This window comes from Leptosomus discolor, chromosome 19, assembly GCF_034619465.1.
Source record: "Leptosomus discolor isolate bLepDis1 chromosome 19, bLepDis1.hap2, whole genome shotgun sequence".
NCBI lineage: Eukaryota > Metazoa > Chordata > Aves > Leptosomiformes > Leptosomidae > Leptosomus > Leptosomus discolor.
Genome location: NC_141409.1, coordinates 10992258 through 11010870, shown reverse-complemented (window position 1 = coordinate 11010870; position 18613 = coordinate 10992258). Strand labels below are relative to the sequence as shown.

The 18613-nt window shown below is 59.5% G+C and overlaps 1 protein-coding gene across 1 annotated transcript; it reads right to left on the bottom strand.

Moving 5' to 3' along the window:
- Positions 1-3067: 3067 nt before the first annotated feature.
- AGPAT2 (1-acylglycerol-3-phosphate O-acyltransferase 2) lies at positions 3068-11193 on the bottom strand. The gene is made up of 6 exons (XM_086475803.1): positions 11006-11193; positions 6835-6968; positions 6112-6287; positions 5809-5904; positions 4160-4232; positions 3068-3230 (listed from the first exon to the last, which is right to left on the bottom strand). Exons 1-6 carry the CDS (start codon positions 11191-11193, stop codon positions 3079-3081), a joined length of 819 nt encoding a protein of 272 aa, XP_086331929.1. The 3' UTR covers positions 3068-3078.
- Between the last annotated feature and the right edge of the window lie 7420 nt (positions 11194-18613).

Here is an 18613-nt window from a genome sequence, read left to right as displayed (position 1 = left end):
CCTGGCTCGGGCAGGACAGCTGCCCCCCACGCTCCCCGCGCTCCAAAGAAGGTGGGGACAAGCCCTGCGTTTGGAGGACTATGGCCAAAAAGGACTGGGGGCAGAGGGGGCAGCGCCAAGGCAGGCATCACACCCGGGGATGGGTGCAACTGGTCCCTGCAGAGGCACCGCGCTGGCTGGGGAGGGGGAGCGGGTGCCCATCCCTGCAGCTTCTGTTCTGCTCTCTGGGACCAGCCTCCCTCCACGAGCGCCGGAGCGGGGCTGGTGCCTCCCCGCTTCTTAGCGCGGCGGCTGCTCGGGCTCGCAGTCCTCTGCGCCACCCCTGGGCCCTGCAGAGCAGGACCAAGGCTGAGGCTTCTCCCTGGGCCTGAAGGTGCAGAGAGCCTGGTTTGACCCGCTTTAGCAGGAAACCTTTCCCTGCGACACCCGTCATCAGCACAGAGCAGGCAGGGACCAACCTGTGCCGCTCAGTAGTGCCAACGGGGCGAGGCCAAGGAGGGAGGGAGAGTCCTCTGCACCCCTGGCTTGGGGACTGAGGCAAGCCCAGGTCCCTCCTGGACCTTGACAGCCGCTGCGCTGTCGTCCCACGGCACATGTGTCTACCTCCCCCCCCCCCCCCCCCGGCACTATTTGCTTGAGCGGAAGGACACCGGTACAGCGGCACAGCCGTGACCGACCCTGTACAACACTTTCCTGCTTGCCTAGCGTGGAGCTGCAGGAGGAGCCGTGGGCAACGGGGTGCTGCAGGGCTTGCACCAAAAATAAAGCCTCCTGCTGCGCACACTGAGGCTGTGGGATCGTCTCTGGCTGGGAAGGCGCTTGCTCCAGGGCCCTGCTCCCATCCAGACAGGCACCCTCTTCCTTCTAGGTCCCTGCGGGCGTTTGTTCTCCTACTTCAGGCCAGGGTGAGGCTGAGGTGCAGAAGCAGAGCCCTTCTGCGAGGCACAGGGTGGGGAGAGGGACCTGTCGTTGCCCCTCCATCACTAAATGCAGCCCCTGCAAGAAGGTTCAGCCCCCTTCTTCCTCCCGCAGCAGCCCTCCCCCCCCCCCCAGCTCCCACACAAGACCAGGAGCCTCCTTTATTTAAACAACCCAAGGTGTACTCTTTTTTTTTATTTTAAAGCACATAACGTTATTCTCAACCCAATTAAAAGTGAACAGCAGACAACTGCACACAGAGGCACGGCTCCCTCCTCCCAGGGAAGGACGCTGCGGGACTCACTCCATGGTTATGCCCCCCAGGACCCTCCTGGGTTGAACCTCCGTGACAGCCCTTTATCTGCCGCTCTTACAAAGTGCTGGTTCTGTTCCCATCCTCCCACCCCCGACCCGTCCCACGGCGGGTCTGACCCCTGAGTCTGTACCGTCAGGCCCCTCCAAAAAAGCCCCCCTGGCCTGCACCAGCACCAGCTCAGCCCGAGGGCTCCCTCCCTTGGGGACCGATGGCCCTGCGGACCTCCCTGCCTTTCCCAGTTGAGGCTTTAACCCCAACACGCCGTACGGCCGCAATCCCACCACCGCAGCCCCAGGCAGGCTGCAAAAGCCGGTGGCGTTGGGTACCGAGTAGCCCCAGGTGCCTTATCTCAAGGTTCTACACCCTGCCCCACGAATAGGGGAGCTAAAGGTGGTGAAGGTCACCCCCTGGAACCACGGACCTGACCCAGCTTTGCTCTTCACAGAGGGCATCAACACCTCTGCAGCTCCCAGCGAGGGATCCAGGAGCCCTGCTGGTCCACCGACCCAAAGCACAGGGGTCGCTCCTTGATCCGAACAGGGGAAGGAGCCCATTCCCCCTAAAGCCTTCCCAGCCCCGTTACAGCGGCAGCTCGCCCGCCCCGCGGCTCGGCAGGAGTTTTACAAGCGTTGGGGAGCAGCAGCTCCGCCGAGATCAGCGCAGACACGCGGGACAGGCACCATCTTTTGGCCAGTGCTGACCATGACAAGAGGCAAACCGAGCGTGAGAGCGCCCTTTGCATCTGCAGCCGGTACCGGGTGCCTGCTGCAACCAGGTCAGGCCACCGCAGGGAGCTGGCAGCAGTGTCCCCCCCCACACACACCAAGCAAGCTCTGAGCCAACCCAGGCACACGTCACGCCACGAACAAGTCACAGGCGAGGACAGGTTTGCCTGGGACTCCGACAGATCCGTTCAGTTTGAAAAATCAAGCTGGTGGCTCTGAACGGTAGAAAGAAGCGCGGGGTTTCGTTCAGAAGATGACTAAACTGGCAGGGCTGGACAGCACTCGGCTAAACTCAGCCCAGACCACGTACTGGCTTGGTCAGATCGCAGCTTCCCTCCGCACTGCTGCACCCCTCAACGAGCAAGGGCACTTGTTCAGACAAGGCAATTGAGCCCAAAGAGACACGGTAAGGCTGGCTGGCCCCACACATTCCCCTCTGAGGTTATTGGCCCTAGGTGCTTCCTTCAGAAGCAAAAGACTTGGCTCAGGAGCGCCTGGGTGACACAAAGCCCCAGCACAAGATGCTGCTGTGACCCAAAGGCGTCTCTCAAGGAGATGGGCCCTGCCCCAGAGACCCCCCCGTTGAGCTCCACCGTGCTGGGTGGCAGCGCTCCGGGCTGCCCAGGGAGGACATCGCACTCCCAGCGCTGACAAAGAGCCAAAGTCTGGATTTTCACCCAATTCTGAGCCCTGTTTGAGCAGCATCAAGGTTGGGCAGATACAAACTGGCAGTTTCCATCTGGGACAGCGCAGGGCCAGGCCAGCGCTAGCTGAGCCTGCAGGGACACTCACACGAGGCAGAGCCCAGCCCCCAGCCAGGCTGTCATTGTCACCCCACGCCAGCTGCCCGAGCTGGGGGAACTCACCTCTCTGGTCATTGAGCCCTTTGGTAGCACAAGTTTGATGCCTGAGAAATTCAGAAAAAGGAGACGTTTCATTGCGAGATAATGAACCCATAAAAGAAATCCACTCAACGGGAACCTCAGTGCTGGCTTGACACCCAGTCCGTGGTGTTCCCAGAGTCTGAAGTCTCTGCAGAGGAAGAGAAGTTCCTTCGGTATTTGGCCACAGACAGGTCCCTTCAGCCACCACCACACGGTGACGCCAGTGGAGAAGCATCTAGGATGAGTCCTTTGCCTCGCTGGGACGGCCTGACAGCCTGAAGAGGGTCTCCCTCATGGTGCGGAAACATCTGTCGGTGAGGTCAGAGACATCGTCCGATGTCAGGCCTTTGGTCTCTATTGGAGGCAGAACCTCAACCTTGATCTTGCCTGGGAAGAAGCAAAGAGCTTGTGAGAAACCCACATGCCACAGGAGCACCGTTCTCTGCCCTCCCAGGGCCCCTGCTCCCCCCACCCCGGACAGCCCCAGCGCAGCCCCCATCCCCTCACAGGGCTTCAGGCATCCACCCCTGGAGAGCAGGGAGAGGCTGTGCTGGTCTCAGGGGTAAGAGATTTCTCTGGGGATTAGACCCTGCCCTCAAAAAGCTGCGCGAAGCACGGTATTTCCCTCGTGCCCTAAACTGACAGCCCAGGCAGAGCTTGCCCCTTCCCAAGGCTGGTGCCTGCCCTGCTGGCTGAAAGAGCAGGGGGAGCCCAGGGCCATGGGCCCGCTCAGCTCCAGGGCCGTACTGGGCAGAGCCTGCACCAGGTGCTCCTTCCTCCTGCTTCTGTCCAAGCCTCCCACCTTTGGCTGGCTCCAGCCATCCGGGCAGGGAGCATGGCAAGCCTGGCTTCCTCCCAAAAATGAGAGTTACTGCTCGAAGTTGACTGAAAGCCAACTTTCTGCCCAGCACTCGTACTGACAGACTTCAGAGCTTTGAACCAACCAGCTTCCTTGGTTTGCTCGCAGAGGGGTCCCCGCTTTGACAGGTCAGGAGGCAGAGCACGCTGGCTTCTCCCCCCAAGTCCTCACCAAATGACTTGGGCTGTGCCAGTTGTAAGAGGGAGAGGTGGTGTCCGATTTTTAATGAAGACATCCCTCACTGTATTCAATTACATTCTTCCCCTGAGTTAACCCAGCCCAAGCCCAAGCTCTGGTGCCAAGTGCTTTGAACTGAATCCCCGCATCTCCCAGAGGGACGACTCCTGCTCACCCAAGCTCTGCTCCCCTCTCACACCCTTGTGAACCACATCTCCACACGGGTATGGCATCAACCCTGTCCCCGAGTGACTGTAAAGACCCTCGGGCTTTTTGGTACCTGATGTAAATAAATTCTTCTTTGGGTTATAGAATGTAGTGAAGGAGGAGTACACCACGGGGATCACTGGGACCTTGGGGGAGAAGAGGAAAAAAAGAGAAGTTACTTGCACTGCAGCAGCTCGGGGTGGGCCAGAGAGAAGCAGCAAATCCCACACAGCAGGGCAGACCTGGCTCTCAGACACACAGGGCACACACAGCCCCACAGGCAAGACCCACTGCCAAAGGCCGGGGCACTCAGGAGTCAAGTGGGATCGAAACCACCCGCCAGCAACTCAAGGCACAGGGACGTTCAAGGCACTAGGGCCAAGTTACATTTCAGCCTCAGGGCTTCTCCTCCCAAGCCAGGCTTCAAAACTCAGGTATTTTCTGAGCTGTGAACACTGGAGGATGCCTGTTTTGACAGGCCTTGCTGTGCTGTACAAGCTCCTACGGAAAGGAGTCACCAGTTACAATCAATTGCTCCCAGGCAACCTTCACATCAGCAGAGACACAGCCAGGAGGGCAGGCACAGAGTCATTATTTCAGCGCTGGTAACACAGGCACGATCCACAGGGGCAGTGTGGCTACCATTCCCACTGTTGTCCTTGCCTTCTAGCAGCTGCTAGCCCCTGCCTTGGTTGCATCACCCTGGCAGGAATGAGGATGGTACAACACAGGCTACACCTTGGGCTGGGCCAATGGAACCCAGCAAGAGATCTGGCACCTACTCCCTTCTCCAGGAGCCCTGCTACAACACTTCTTCTAGGGAAAGCAGCCTCCCCTCATGCCTCGAGCCATCCCAGCCCCGAGAAGAGAGGCAGAGTGTGCACGGGAAGGCAAGGCACACCCCTCCTCCCAGCTGCCTCTCCAGTCCCCAGCACGGTGGGTCGGGTCCCAGCGACTGCCCAGGCACAGAGAGCACAGCCGGGTCTTCAGCATCCCGGGCACAGCGCCCCAGAGCTCTGCCCAGGCGAGCACCACGCTCCTTCAGGAGCACTGACAGCTCTAGCTGTCCAAAGCCAAGGAACTGTCTGTCTGTTCCCCCACTAACCGCTCGTGGATCTTGTCATTTTGGAGAGAGGAGGCGTTTAAGATGTACCAAGAAGCGCCATAAGGCTGGATGGGAGGGAGCAGCTATTTCCACACAGGCCAAGCCCAGTTGTTAATGCTCTAAAGCACTAACGATCCTCAATCAACACTACAGGATTGCAACGTGAGGGATTGAGAAATGCATCAATGGCTTTGGGATGTCCCGGGCAAGCACCCGCTGGGCTCCCTGCCAGAAGCGAGCTCTGTGCTGCAGCCCGGCACAGACACCGCACCACCGCACTGCCAGGCAGCTGCCTGCACACCTGCCTGACCCTGTTGGGTCCAGTGTGCCTGTCCCCCATGCTCTGCCCTCCGGAGGGGACACTGCTGGGGCAGTCAGGAGAGAGGACAAGGCAGCTTCTCCACTGTCCGCAGCCACCCATCCAGAGGAGTCAAGTCACTCCTGCAGGGCCTGGAAAAGCCCTCGTGATACCCGATGGTGGTTTAGCTGAGGAGCTCAGCTGTGACCTGGGAACGCAGCTCACTTGAGAGCAAATAAACCACAGCGCTGCACGACAAGGCTGCAGCGCCGCTGCAAAAGCATTCCAGGGTCCCCGTGCAGAAGCAAAGCGCTGTTACCTGTGCCTGCACAGCGAGGTGAAATGCTCCTTTCTTGAACGGCAGCAAATCCCCTGTGCAGTTCCTTGTGCCCTCGGGGTACACCCACACCTTCACCTGCACATGGGGAGATAAGGTTCTGCTCCAGCAATCTGCTGGCAGTGCTCCCTTCCGACGGGGAAAGCCACCAGCCAGCCTTGCCAAGAGCGGCAGGCGGCTGTAACTCCAAGCCAGCCAACACCAGGAGGTCCACACCCCCGCCCCACGCCACCCCAGGACGCCCAGACACGTGCCACCCCGCCGACCACCACCGTCAACGCTCACGTTGTCAGTTGCCATCGTCTTGGCCACCTCTGCCATCACCATCTTGGCGCTGGTGGTGCTCTTCCTGTTGATGAAGATGACACCGCCGAGGTAGATGATGAGCCCCACGGTGCCGGCGTACATCAGCTCCTTCTTGCCCACCTGGGCACAGTTGTCGGGCAGCACCTCCATCAGCCCTAACGTGACGGCACAGGGTTAGACCCAGCAGCCACCCCCGCCCTGCCTGCACTCAGATGGGACAAGAGAGACGATCTGAGGTGTGGAGCAGAGCACCAAGGACAGGCCAGCGCCTTCTTTCTCTGCTGGCTTCTGCTGCCATCCACAGAGCAGAAGGAGACTCGGCACACAGCAGAATTGCAGGGGCAGAGTGGCTGCAGGTCATAGCAAGATGCCTCAAGAGGCAGCTCACTCCTTGGCCCCAGGGTGCCCAGCAGGCCCACTCAGCACTGACACACAGGCTAGGCAAGCCAGGCTATCGGGGGTGTAAGAGGGAGCCGAGAAGCACCTGAAGCTGAGCGGCACCTGGGGTGCTGCACGGGGGTGTGATGGCTCAGAGCAAGGGGAGACCCTTCCTGCAGCCAGCACGGACAGAGAAAGCTGGATCACTTGGCTCAAGTAGCACAAACCATCCAGGGCTGCTTGGCCAGGAGCCACAAGCAGGATTTCTCTGATGCTGAGGAAGAGAACTGCTCCTTCCCTCCCTCCCTCCCACCAGCTCCTCACCCATCATGTCGAGGATGCTCTGGTGGTTGGACACAATGATAGCAGGGCCCTCCACCTCGAAGTTCTCCAGTCCCTTCACCTCAAACCTCAGGCCGAAGAAATACTTGAAGGTCTTGAGCACAGTTTTGATGATCCTGCAGAAGAGAAGAGCAGTCAGACAGCAGCAGAGTGGGGAGGTGACGGGGTCTGCTATACCCAGGGTGGGTGGAAGGAGATAAGAGCAGTTCTGTCTGGACAGACAGCTTCCAGTCTCATTCACCCTGTGGTCCACCCAGGCACCTGTCCTGCACGGTCCCATGTGCTCAAGGTGCTTTAGCTGCATGCTAAGCCCTGGCTGCTCCCAGTGTGGGAATTTTACTGGAAGCCCTGGGGGAAGCTGATTGTAACTTTGAAGCCAGTACAGCCAAACTGGATGGTCCATGCTTCCTTCAAGCTGACAGCATCAGCTCACAGCCAGGCTCACAATGAGCCCTGAGGAAGAGGAGAGTCCAGCCTTGCACAGCTCCAAGAGCCCTGCAAAGAGAGGGCAAACTGGAATCCCTCCGAAGCCCAGGAGGGAGAGATGCTGGTCTCAACACTGGATCAGGGAGCATTCCTGCCGCCGCCAGGCCTATCCACTTGGCGCTGTTTGTTGCACCCTGTGTCACGGCTGTAGTCTGCTCTGATGCTATCAATGTTCTCCTCCTGCAATCAGCAGAGCTCCACAAGCTGCTCCAACGGCTCCTCGAGGTTCTGCCACTCCCCAGCACATGGGTATTAGCCTGCACACCCAAGGAAGGCTCTGCCAGTTCTGCTCGTTGTAGTGCTGAAAGGTGCTGCTTAACAATACAAACACGGGGTGCCATTACCCCAGGGGAGTCCAAGAAAGGAGGAGAATGAAGGGGAAAACCACTTTCCTGCACAACACACGGATGCCAGCAGCAGACAGGATGCTCCCCAGGCAGCTTGGCAGAGGCAAGGTGCCCCCGGCAAACCCACCTTCAAGCAAATCGCTTCTGCCTGTCAGTTCCCTTCCTCGGTGGATCTACAGGTCTGTCCACAAAGCTCCCAGCTGGCAGGAGACACCCACCCACAGCTCCACTCAGCGCTGCCAACGCATCGAGCGGGTCACCAGGCCCTTGCTGGGCACACCCAGCGCAGCCTCGCCAACTGAGGCCCTGCCAGCCCATGGCAGCAGGGCCCATCTACGCCACCCCCAGACAGGTGGGAGCTGGTGACCCTCCAATTCGGCCAAAGGAGGCAGCCAGAAGCTGGCAGCACCCCGGGGCTATTTTTGGGCAGGGGAGCAGCCATTTGCCAGGCCAGGCAGCAGAGGAGCTTGCACGTGAACAAAGTTCCCAGAAGCAGCCACCAGCTCTGCTCTGCTGTGTCCTAGAGCAGATTCAGGAGCTGACCTGCCCTCCAGCAAGCGTCTGGATGCCCTGCCTTAGGGCCCACCTTCTCCACTGCAGACAGGGGATGGAGATTTCCTCCCTGCACGAGGAGACTGAGGGACTGTGTCAGCTTCTCCCCCACCACAGGGTCCAGCCGGAGAGCCCCACAGCCCCACCAGCCTGGGAAGCATCCCCGTCACCCAAGGCAGGAGGTGAGCACCCAGCCAGCACCTCATCTTGGCTTGGCAGCAGCTCCCTGCATCTGCTCTCCAAAGGCATCCCCACCCCGGCCATCAGCTCTTCAACCGCACGCCTCTGTCCCTGTGACTTTCCCCAGCTTGCTCCCACCCACAGCGGAGTTCACATCCCTGCGGGGTGCCCCACCTGGGCGCTGGCTTGGGCACTGGAGTTCAGGCCAGGGCAATGCCTGCAGGTGACACAGCGGAGTGACACGGCTGCTATCAGTCCCCGTCATTTCAACTTGCTGCAAAGGTTAGAGGCGCACGTGGGGAAAGGACAGGGGGAGGTTCGCAGGCTGCAGCGCTCCCGAGCGCCACGGGCCTGCACCGAGGTGACGGGAGGGCTGCCCAGGTGAGGAGAGGTAGGGTGACACAAATCGGTGAGGTCATGGTGGATGCCACGAAGCCAGACTGACCTAAATCCCACTTCTCCTCCCTTCAGGCTGCCAACCAAAAAAGAGGTCACTGTTCTGGAAGTCACATTGCTCAGGAGCAGCAGGAGAGGCTGGTTACACATTACTCAAGAGCAAGCATCCAACTTCCTCCTGCCAGTAAGGAGCCAGCGTTTCCTTGCACAAGATGTGGCCTGAGCTACTGAAAGAGGCAAAGGGGCAGAGCTCAGAGCAAGTGAAGAAGAACCGGGTGACTGGCAGCCCTGCTGAGCTGGCCACGTCACCCACAGGGTTAAGCAAACGAGCCCTACTCCCCTCCACCCCTTGTATGAACGATCCTGACTTGGTGCAGCCCCAGCTGCAGAGAGCTCCAAGTCTGGTGCACTTATTGCCAGGTGCAAGGAGAGAGCAGAAAAACGAGGGGGAACGCGCCTTTTCTGTGCATCCACAACCGCCTGAGTCCAAAAGGGAGCAGCCCCCAGCTCCACATGCTCTGCTCCACAGCCTGTGACAGAGGCTTTTTTAAGATCCTCTGATTTTTTTTCAAGGATTAATGAGGTGTGCTTACCAGATTGGAAGCTCTTGCAAGTGGTTTCACCGCTAGATAAACAGCTCTATCTCTAGCAGACACAGAGGGCAACCTCTTCCAAGTCACAGCAGCTTGGCACTGGAGCCAGAAGGACAGCAAGGACAGGGTGTTCTGCACCGGGCAGCGACGCCGTTATCTCTGTCTGTGCACCAGCACGTGCTCTGCTCCAACCCCCTTCCCCGGCTGCAATAAGCAGACCGGGATGTTACAGAACTAAGGAGCTCGCTGGATCACCTCAGCCACAGACACCACAGGGGCTGGGATACATGACCAGGACAATCAGCCAGCACCAGTACATGGAAACAATGGGCTTAAGTTACAGGAAAAGGGTGGTTCTGGCCAAAATTCAGGTCTTGAGTTTCAACATGAGGAGTTATCCAGTGCAAGGAGTTCTTGCTCCCAAAATGCTCCTTGAAGTTTACGGGAGATTTACAAAGTTTTAGGGGTGTGGAAAAAAACCACCCACAGCACCACAACAAAACCAACACAACAAAACCAACCAACCAAAACCTTCCTGACATGATAAATTCCCCCAGCTGCAAAGCCGGCTGTGCATTGGAAAGCGGCTCCTGAAGGAGCCAAGGCAACCAAAGCTGGAGACAGAGCCAGGCTGGAGATCCCAGAGCAGATTGCCATGTCCACCGCGCGGGCCCGGAGCGGATCACGGCCCATCGGCTTGGGCGGGCAGAGCCGAGCCCACGAGGCAGCGCGTCGGCGCCCTGCGCCCGCTCGCGCCGCCCTGAGCCCTGCCTGCGAGAGCCGCACCGCAAAGCAAAGTCCAGCTCCACCAGCCGAGACGCTGCCCAACCTTTGAGCCAAAAGGATGTATCGAGGCAACAGGGCTCCCTTTTCCCCGCACCCGTATAACTTGGCCTGGGCACGGATGGTTGGAGCAGGTTAAAAGCCGCCTAAGGGAGAGCAAAGCAAGGAGCCCAGGTTCGCCTGTGCTGCCAGCAGAAGGGCCAGCTCTTAAAGCGTGCCTTTGCGCGTAGAGGGGCTGCTCTTCTCCAGCAGCACCTTCACCACCGCCCCAGGCCTCCTGTCAGGGGACACACACGCAGCAAGGCCCAACAGCAGGAGGCAGGCCCCGGGCAGCTCCATGGCCGCCATGCTCCTCGCGCCAGGCCGAGGGCAGCACCTTAAACGCACCCTGTCAGCGGCACAGCCTCTGCTTCTGGAGGAGGAGGGGAAAAGGGGAAAAAAAAAAAACCCTAAACAAACACTGTTGTCACGTAGCTCCCCCCAAAACCTGCGCGACCCCCGGAGCCCTGCCGCTTGCCACCCTCCTCACGCCACCCATCACCCCCAAACGGGGCGCTCTGAAGGAGAGGGCACAGCGGCACCTTCCGTGGGCCAAGAGGCAACGCTGCCGCCCCCGGGGGCAGCCACCCGAGGCTCTGCTGTCACAGACCTGAGGTAGAGGAGGCCACCATCATCATCCCCCCCCCCCCCCCCCCCCCCCCCCCCCTTCCCGCCCAGAGACTGAAACCGATCTCCCCAGTTTGCGTTTCACCCACCCACGCCCCGGCTCTGCCATTACACCCCGTGCCCCCCCCCCCCCCCCCGGCCCATACCCACCTCATGTTCTTGACGGTGCGGCCGCCGTTAACGAGGAGGCAGACGGGCGCCGTCAGCACGGAGCAGACGACGCACAACAAGCAGTAGAAGCCGATGCGCAGCGCGAAGTTGACGGCGGGGCTGAGCTCCATCAGGACGTGGAGCAGCAGCAGCACCGCCGCCCCCCACAACAACCACCCCAGCTCCATGCCCGACCCCACCGCACGGCCCAGCTCGGCACGGCACGGCACGGCACGGCTCGGCCTGGCCCGGCCCGGCCCGGCCCAGGCACCCCCGCCAAAGCCGCCGCCGCTGCTGCCGCTACCGCCTCCGCCTCCCGCCGCGCCGAGCGCTCCGGGCTGCCCCCGCCTTATGTGGGCGGCGCTGGCGGCCATGCCCGGCCCGGCCCTGCCCGCCCGCCACCGCCCCGCCGCGCCCCTCAGGGCGGGAAGGGACCGTCCCCTCAGGGCGCGGCGGGAAGGGCCCTTCTCGGGACCGCGGGGGGGGGGGGGGGGGGGGCTTGGAAATCGCCCTCATGGTGCTGGGCGTGGGGTTGGAGGGGTTTTTCAGTCCCCTCGTGGAGCCCTTTGGGGTCTTCGGGTGGCTCGTGGTGCTGCTGCGGGGGTTTTCGCGCCCTTCGTGGCGCCGTGTGAGGTGTTTGGGGGGTCCCCGCGTGGTGCTGGTGCGTGTGTGTGTGGGGGTGACTTTGCGTCCCGCGTGGCGCCATGGAGGGTCTTCGGGTCCTTCATGGTGTGGGGACTTTGGGTCTGTTCGTGGTGCTGCGTGAGGGCTTTTGGTCCCTCATGGCGTGGTGAGGAGGGCTTTGGGTCCCCTCATGGCGCCATGGAGGGGCTTCAGGTTCCTCATTGTACCATGTGGTGTCTTTGGGGGTCCCTTATGTGGGGTTTTTGGGTCCCTTCATGGCATGGCGTGGGGGGTTTGCATGCCCTCTGCATTGCAGAGGGGTTTCAGGTCCCCTCATGGTGCCGTGTGGGGTCTTTGGGTCCCCCCCCTGGCATGGCGTGGGGTCTTCAGGTCTGTCATGAAAATTTGCAACTGACCGAGGCTGCAATTTTCCAAACAACCCTTGTTCCCTCGGCTCTCCCTAAGGCCAGCGTGGTCAGCTGCGAATTTTTGTGACAGATCCCAGCTCACCACATCTCCCTGCGCCTTGTCTCGCCCACGTTCTCCGCTGGTGCATGATGCTGGTTTTCCACCAGCACAGATGTGCTGAGTGGGACGGAGCTTTCCCTGCTGGCGCTGGGGTTAGGTCAGGATCAGGCTCAACAGCTTTGTGGGTGCGAAGCTGGCAAGGGAGATGAAAGCGTATCTGCTGAACGGTTTTACTAGCCTCAGCAGGTTTTGCAACACTTTTTATAGCAAAACCCCAGTCCCACGGGTGGTGGTGACTCCACTGGGGTAAGATGTGATCATGGCGCTACGGTCCTGAGCATCCTCTTGGCATCCGCAGCTTTGCAGCTCCTGGAAAACTCAAGGAAAAGGGATTGTCCCTTTTCCAAATAACCCTTGTTCCCTCGGCTCTCCCTAAACTCCAGCACAGAGGTAGCGGGCTGTTCCCAAATGACCTGTCACCAAAACAGCGCGGTGCTCGCTGCATTTTCACTGCCCCTCAGCAGCTTTAGTGCTTGAAGCAGGAGACAAGCTCCTTCTCCCTGCGGGAGAGCTCAAGGCCAGCACTCCCTACAGCTGCCAGGCAATGACATCTCAGAGCTGGTCTCATGATTCCCGCTAATGCCACAAAGAACCCTTATTGTATTAGCATCTCGACGCAGCATTAGGTTAATCCCTCCGGCCTGCGTCCTACAGGCTGTTCAGAGAGCCTCGCTCCAGCGCCGTGCCAGCCAGCATATGCCTGGGAAGTCACCGAGACCTTTTCAGCTGAACATACGCTGGCCCGGAGCGATTCTGCGTTACCCTTGTGACTTTCGCTTGTGTTGACGCGGGAAGAAAGTCACTGGTGATTTGTCACCGGGGCATCGTGCGAGCCGATCCGCTCAACTCGCCAACGCCGGCTGATGGGAGGAAACTGCAATGCGAGTCCCAGCACGGCCGCAGCGCCGACGGCGAACGGCGTTAGCAGATGGGGCGTGATGGGGGTGGCAGCTGCGCGTTTGCTCGGTGTGTGGGCTCCTACAGGAGCTCGGCTGCGGCTCCCGTCTCCCCACGCTCTCCAGCAGATTATCTGGAGTAATGCAATGAAACGTTTAATATTAGCCTGTAGCTCGAGGAAGGGGAGTGATTTCTGATGCCAGATTAGAAGCCAGGCATGGGCCTGCCTGCTAGCGAGCAGAGCTGTCACGCCGAGTTATTTCATCAGGCAGGCGGTTACGCTGCCAGATGACGGCAGCCTGTGCATGAACATGATCATAACAACCTGCCTGATGGAAGAGGGGCCGTGAGCCTCAGCGCGCTGCGTAACGCAACAGGGGCCGCATCGTCACCCCTGAAACGTGGCCATTTTGGGGGCAGGGGCAAAGGCAACCCCCTCCCTGCCCTCCCGAGCTTCAGCAGGCAGAACGAAGCGGCTCCAAATTCTTTTGAAAAACCCCAGCTAACGAGATCGCGCTGCGTGTTTTGCGTATCTAAACTAGCCACTGAATTCCTTAGACGCGTTGCAAGTGTCCCCTGTAGGTAGCCCAGCTGAGCGGGGTCCAGAAACACGGGCAGGAGCAAGCACCCAGCCAGCACCGAGCAGGCAGTAAATCCTCTGCAGCAAGTGCTGCCTGTCGAGGGTGCGTGTGGCACCCAGTGCCTTCCAGCACCCTCAGGGGGGCCCTTGAAAAACTCCCTCAAGAAGGTAAGAGGATGCTGTCAGCAAAGCGTGGTGAGCAGGAGGGTCCACGCAGCACGGCTGGTGGTGGGATTTCTGTGGTCGTGTCCATGGAAAGCCACGAAGCTGAGAGCGTTATCCTTGGCCTTGGTTTCCTGGTGTCTTATAATAACGTGGCTGTGGGGTTTATCTTTTATTTGTCTTAATTTATTGCTTGCCTTGGAAACAAGTGACCTCACTCTTGATGACTAGCTTCTGACTGGAAAAGAAATGGAGCCAGGGAGAACAACTCCCACGCGTGTGGGGAGAAGGTGAGCGGAGAAGGGAAGAGAGGGAAAGCACTCAGCGCGGTAGGAAGGAAGGAGAGACGTGCCCACCGCCTGGCGTCGCCGTGCAGGGCTGAGCAGGTGGTAGAGCAGCGGGAGGCTCGAGGCCGGGCGGGTGGGTGCTCGGTGAGGACCCCCCGGGAGGTGCAGGCTGCGCCGGGGGAGGGCTGGGTCCGTCTGCAGAGCAGCGTGTCGCTCCCCGCTGCCTCGCCGTCCGCCTGCCCTTGACTCCCCGCGGTGTCTTTGGCAGCTCTGCCCGGCAGCCTGCTTCCCTTCGCCTCCTGCCAAGGGACATGTGCTGAAAGCAGCAGCTGGGTTTGGTGACATTCAAAGCGGGGGGGAGGAGGAAGCAACCAGCTGAGCTTCTTTGTTCTTGGCCACGGTCAAGGCACGCATGGGCCTGGTGGGTGAGCCCTCCCAGGAAGGGCTGGTAGTGCGGGCAGCACGAAGCCCTGCGTTGCTGCAGCTCCTAGACAGCAAGCCCTGCTGCTGGGTGCTGCAAAGCAGCCTTGATCATCAGGGACCTGGGGACAGTAAGATGATCCACACTCTGTCACAGTCATCCATCCATCCACTGATCCATCCTCTTCCCTCTCTACCTGTCTCAACTAGCAGCTTTGAAAGACATCTCGGAGCCTGGTGTCACGGAGTCCCACCTCTGTGTAGCTTGGGGTACATTAAAAACCCAGCCCAGCAGCATGATACAGATGTAGTTACGCTGCCAGAGCTCTGGGTAGGGCTTCTGAGTGGCGACCTGGACCATCTTTGCGTCGGTGAGCATAAGCAAGGCTGCTCTAAGGGCTGACACCAGCAGGGTGGCATCACTGCAATCTTCTCCTGAAAGCGTTGCCCTGGCAAAGGCAGCGAAGAGATCGAACCTGGGCTGGGCTGTGCCTACTGCTGGGCACAGCAGGGCCTGCTGGAGGCTGCTCGGCGAGGCAAGGCTGGTGGCTGAGAGCTGTTTGTGTGAAGGATGTGGGGGAATCCCATTTCCCTCTCCCTTGTTTCGGCCTAAAAAGCCACCAGCTCCTCGTGTGGGTGGCGTGGAAGCCCACGGCCGAGCCCACGCTTGCAGGAGCAGAGCTCCAGAGTGGGCCCCAGCTGCTGCGTTGTCTCCTGCTACCCCGTGGTCACGCTGCCGTTCGTTGCCCAGCTTGTAAGGAATAACACGTCAGCGCTCTCGTGACAGCAGAGTAAACGCTCGGGGAGGAACCAGGCTGGTGACTCAGAGCGGTTTGAAAGTGAGCGCTGCAGTTCCCCACAGGACGACGTAGCGCCAGGGCTGCGCAAAAACCAGAAGCATGCGATTGCTAAACTGCCCTGGCGCTGGGGTCCTGCACGCACAGCCTCCCCTGCTCGGTGGGAAGGGAAAAAAAAAGCCTGAGGGAGTTTGAGTCTGCGATCGCACAATTAAGAGAGAAACGTATTGCAAAAGTACATGAGATAATCAGAGCCTTCCTTCCTGTAACCTTTACCCACCTATGAACAACTCTGTTGAGAAAGTAACTGCGTTATCTGCTGGGATGTTCACTCCAGCTGTGGTTTTATGGTCCCGTTCGTCAGGGACTGGAGCACTTTGCAGGTTTCAGGCCCCACACGCCCCTGCCAGCCCCGCAGGAAACACCCCCGGGCTCTGCGTGTGCCTTGGGACACCCAGCCCCGCTGCTCCTAACCCGCCTAAACCCCTTCCTCCGCTGTGCTTTTGGAAGAGCCGCCTTCTCCGCGCTTGTCTTACCTCTGCCTTGAAAAACTCAACCCATCGCTTCAATCGACGCAAGACGCGAGGCTGATTCGGCACGATGCTTATCCGCGTGAGGACCGCCGCACCAGCAGCGCCGCTGAGTGCCAGGGCACTGCTCCTCTGGCTGTCAGTGAGGCTGGAGATCAGTGTTTGCTGAGTCAATGCACCCTCAGTCAAGGATTACTGCTAGGGCTTACCCCCCACCATGCCCCCCAGCACTGGTTTTTCTGTTTTCTCCCGGCAGACTGTGCCAAAACCACAAGGCAGCGAAAACATGAGGCCGCAAGATCTTACTGTTGCATTTGCATTCGTAGACCCAGGCTGGAAATCCCCCTGCACCTGATGTTCTCTGCAAGACATCGCACTATCTGCCCCAGGAGAGGCTCTGAGTAAAATAAGAGCGAACCAAGCGCAGGGCAGAGCTTTGGAAAGAGCATCTCCTCTGGCTGCGGCACTCGAGCTCCTCCAGGCCCAAGGCTGTAAAATTGGAATTACTTTTGGTTTGTTTTTTTTTTTTTTTCTCCCAGTTGCAATAGGATTGGGCTTTTTCCCAAATGTCACGTGTAAATAAAAGAAATCAAATTGTTTCTAATGGATTTTGCGCTGGGGGAAGGGGCTGGGTGGTTGACCTGGAGACGGGTGGGCTCAACATCTGCTGCCCATCTCTTGATGGGCAACCTGGGGCCGAAGAGGGGGTTGCTCTATGTCCCACATCAGAGACTCTCATCTCAGGGAGCCACCAGCCAGCAGCAGTATCACTTGCCCCATCTGGGCTCGATTCAGGAGATGCTGCCGAGCTCTGTGCGCGCTCGCGTGTGTTTTTTCAGGGCTGGGACTCCGTCAGGCGCTTCTGGCCAGCGTGTGCCTGCTGCGTGCGCTGCCGGTGCAACCCGCTTCGGAGACGGCCGTCTCCTTATCCCCTCCTCTCCTGCTGCCTTCGATCCCTTGGCTGGGGACGTGCAGCTGTAATTACAGCAAAGACGAAGATCCCGTGTCCCCAGGGAGCTGCAGTCATTACCGCTGCGCAGTGGCCCGTGAGAGCCGGAGCAGCGGGAGGCTGGGGCTTTGGGAGCGGAGGCGAGTTGTGCCCCAGAGAGGAAAGGGAAGCTGATCCCCGGTGGGGTCTCCATCTCCGCTTCCAAAAGGGTGTTTCCCTTACTCTGAAGCAGCACTTGGTACCTGCTTAGGGCAAGCCCTGTTAGCAGGAGCCCCGTTCTCTCCCCGTGCCCCCTCCAGCACGCCGGCAGCGAGCAGCACGCTGAGCGTGGCCTTCCCGGGTTGCCAGACCTGCCGACGCGTGTGCCAGCACCCCAGGACGCAGCGGGGCCTTTGGGCGAAGCCTGCAAGTGCAATTAAATATCGGCTCAGCTTCTGTGTCCCAGGCTATTCCCCAAGCTGAGCTCAGCCCACGTAGCACCTCCACAGCCCGAGCTTGCCCCGCGGCCACTGGTTGCTCTGCCTGAATCAGCACACACGGCTGGCAGCAGGCAGCTGGTACCACCGCCGCTCTTGGCAGCCACCTTTGAAGGCGACCTTGTGCTCCTGCTCCTGAGCGTGTCTCCGGTCTCCTCCTCTGGCTCTCCAAGGGAAAATGGGCTCCAGCACCTGCACAGACACTTGCTGGGGCTGAGCACAGGAAGGAGAAGAAAAAAAGGGTGTTGCTGCCACCGAGCCGTGGAAATGTACTGACACCGCCAGGGAGCAGCGCAGCCTGGGGCATTTTCAGCACAAAGACCGTTTCTCCTGCAAACGACTCCGGTCTTGCCACAGGAATGAACTCCCGGTCTTGTCTACAGCAGCAGCGCCGCAGGCTGAGCCACCGGGCAGGGGCTGAGCTGGAAGGCAGGGCTGGATCACTGAGCGAGCTGCTGGGACCCGTGGTACCACGTGAAACCAGTACCCAGCGCTTTGGGCATACCAGTACCTACCTCTTCCTGGCGTACTTGTCTGGGAACAGAGAGTCTGGGCAATTTGCAGTGCTGGGTAGGATGCTGGGGGACCTGGAATCGGATGCCATGAACTCCCCAGCGGGTCCCCTCTCATTGCACAGCCTGGCCAGACCTGGCAGCGTGTTGCAACTGGCTCAGGATCTCCTCCAAGTGCCAGCGTCCAGCATAAGGTGAATTCTTTTCCCGGCAGGCCTCCCTGGCTGCTGGAAATAAAACCACGCGCTCCTCAGCGGGCTAAAATCCACACGGGGAATACATCTCCATGAAACAAACAGTTTCTCTCTCTCTGTTTTCCCTGTTATTGATTAGAGCCTCTTAATGACTCCAGCTAAAAAAAAAATCTTGTAGTTGCCGCCTGTCATGAAAGATCAATGGAGGAGCATTAGTGAGAGATACAGAGGCAAACTGTCCCGGGCGAGTTCTCGGCAAAAGCCATCTCTGGGAGCAGCGCCGCCGCCTGCTCAATCAATAGTTCATCATGACCTCTCCCTCTTGCTTGCTTTTTTTCCCCTTGAGCTAGCTGGGCAGCAAAGTCTGCTCCAAGCTTTCACAAGGACTAGATTAGAACTATCCCGATTGATCTGATATGTAAAGAATAAAGGGGCCTCTTAAGCCAGCTGTCTGCCTTGGAAAAACTCAAGTGGCTGCGCAGCCAGGGTCAGACCCTCATTAATTCCTGGATGCTCAGGACCCCACTCACACGATGCGCGAAACCTCTACGGCAGCACCGGAGGGAGTCAATTAGTCATGACAAATCCAATCCGACTTGTCCCCGGAGGTTTCCCAGTCAGCTCCCTGGGCTGCCAGGGCCTTTTCATGAGT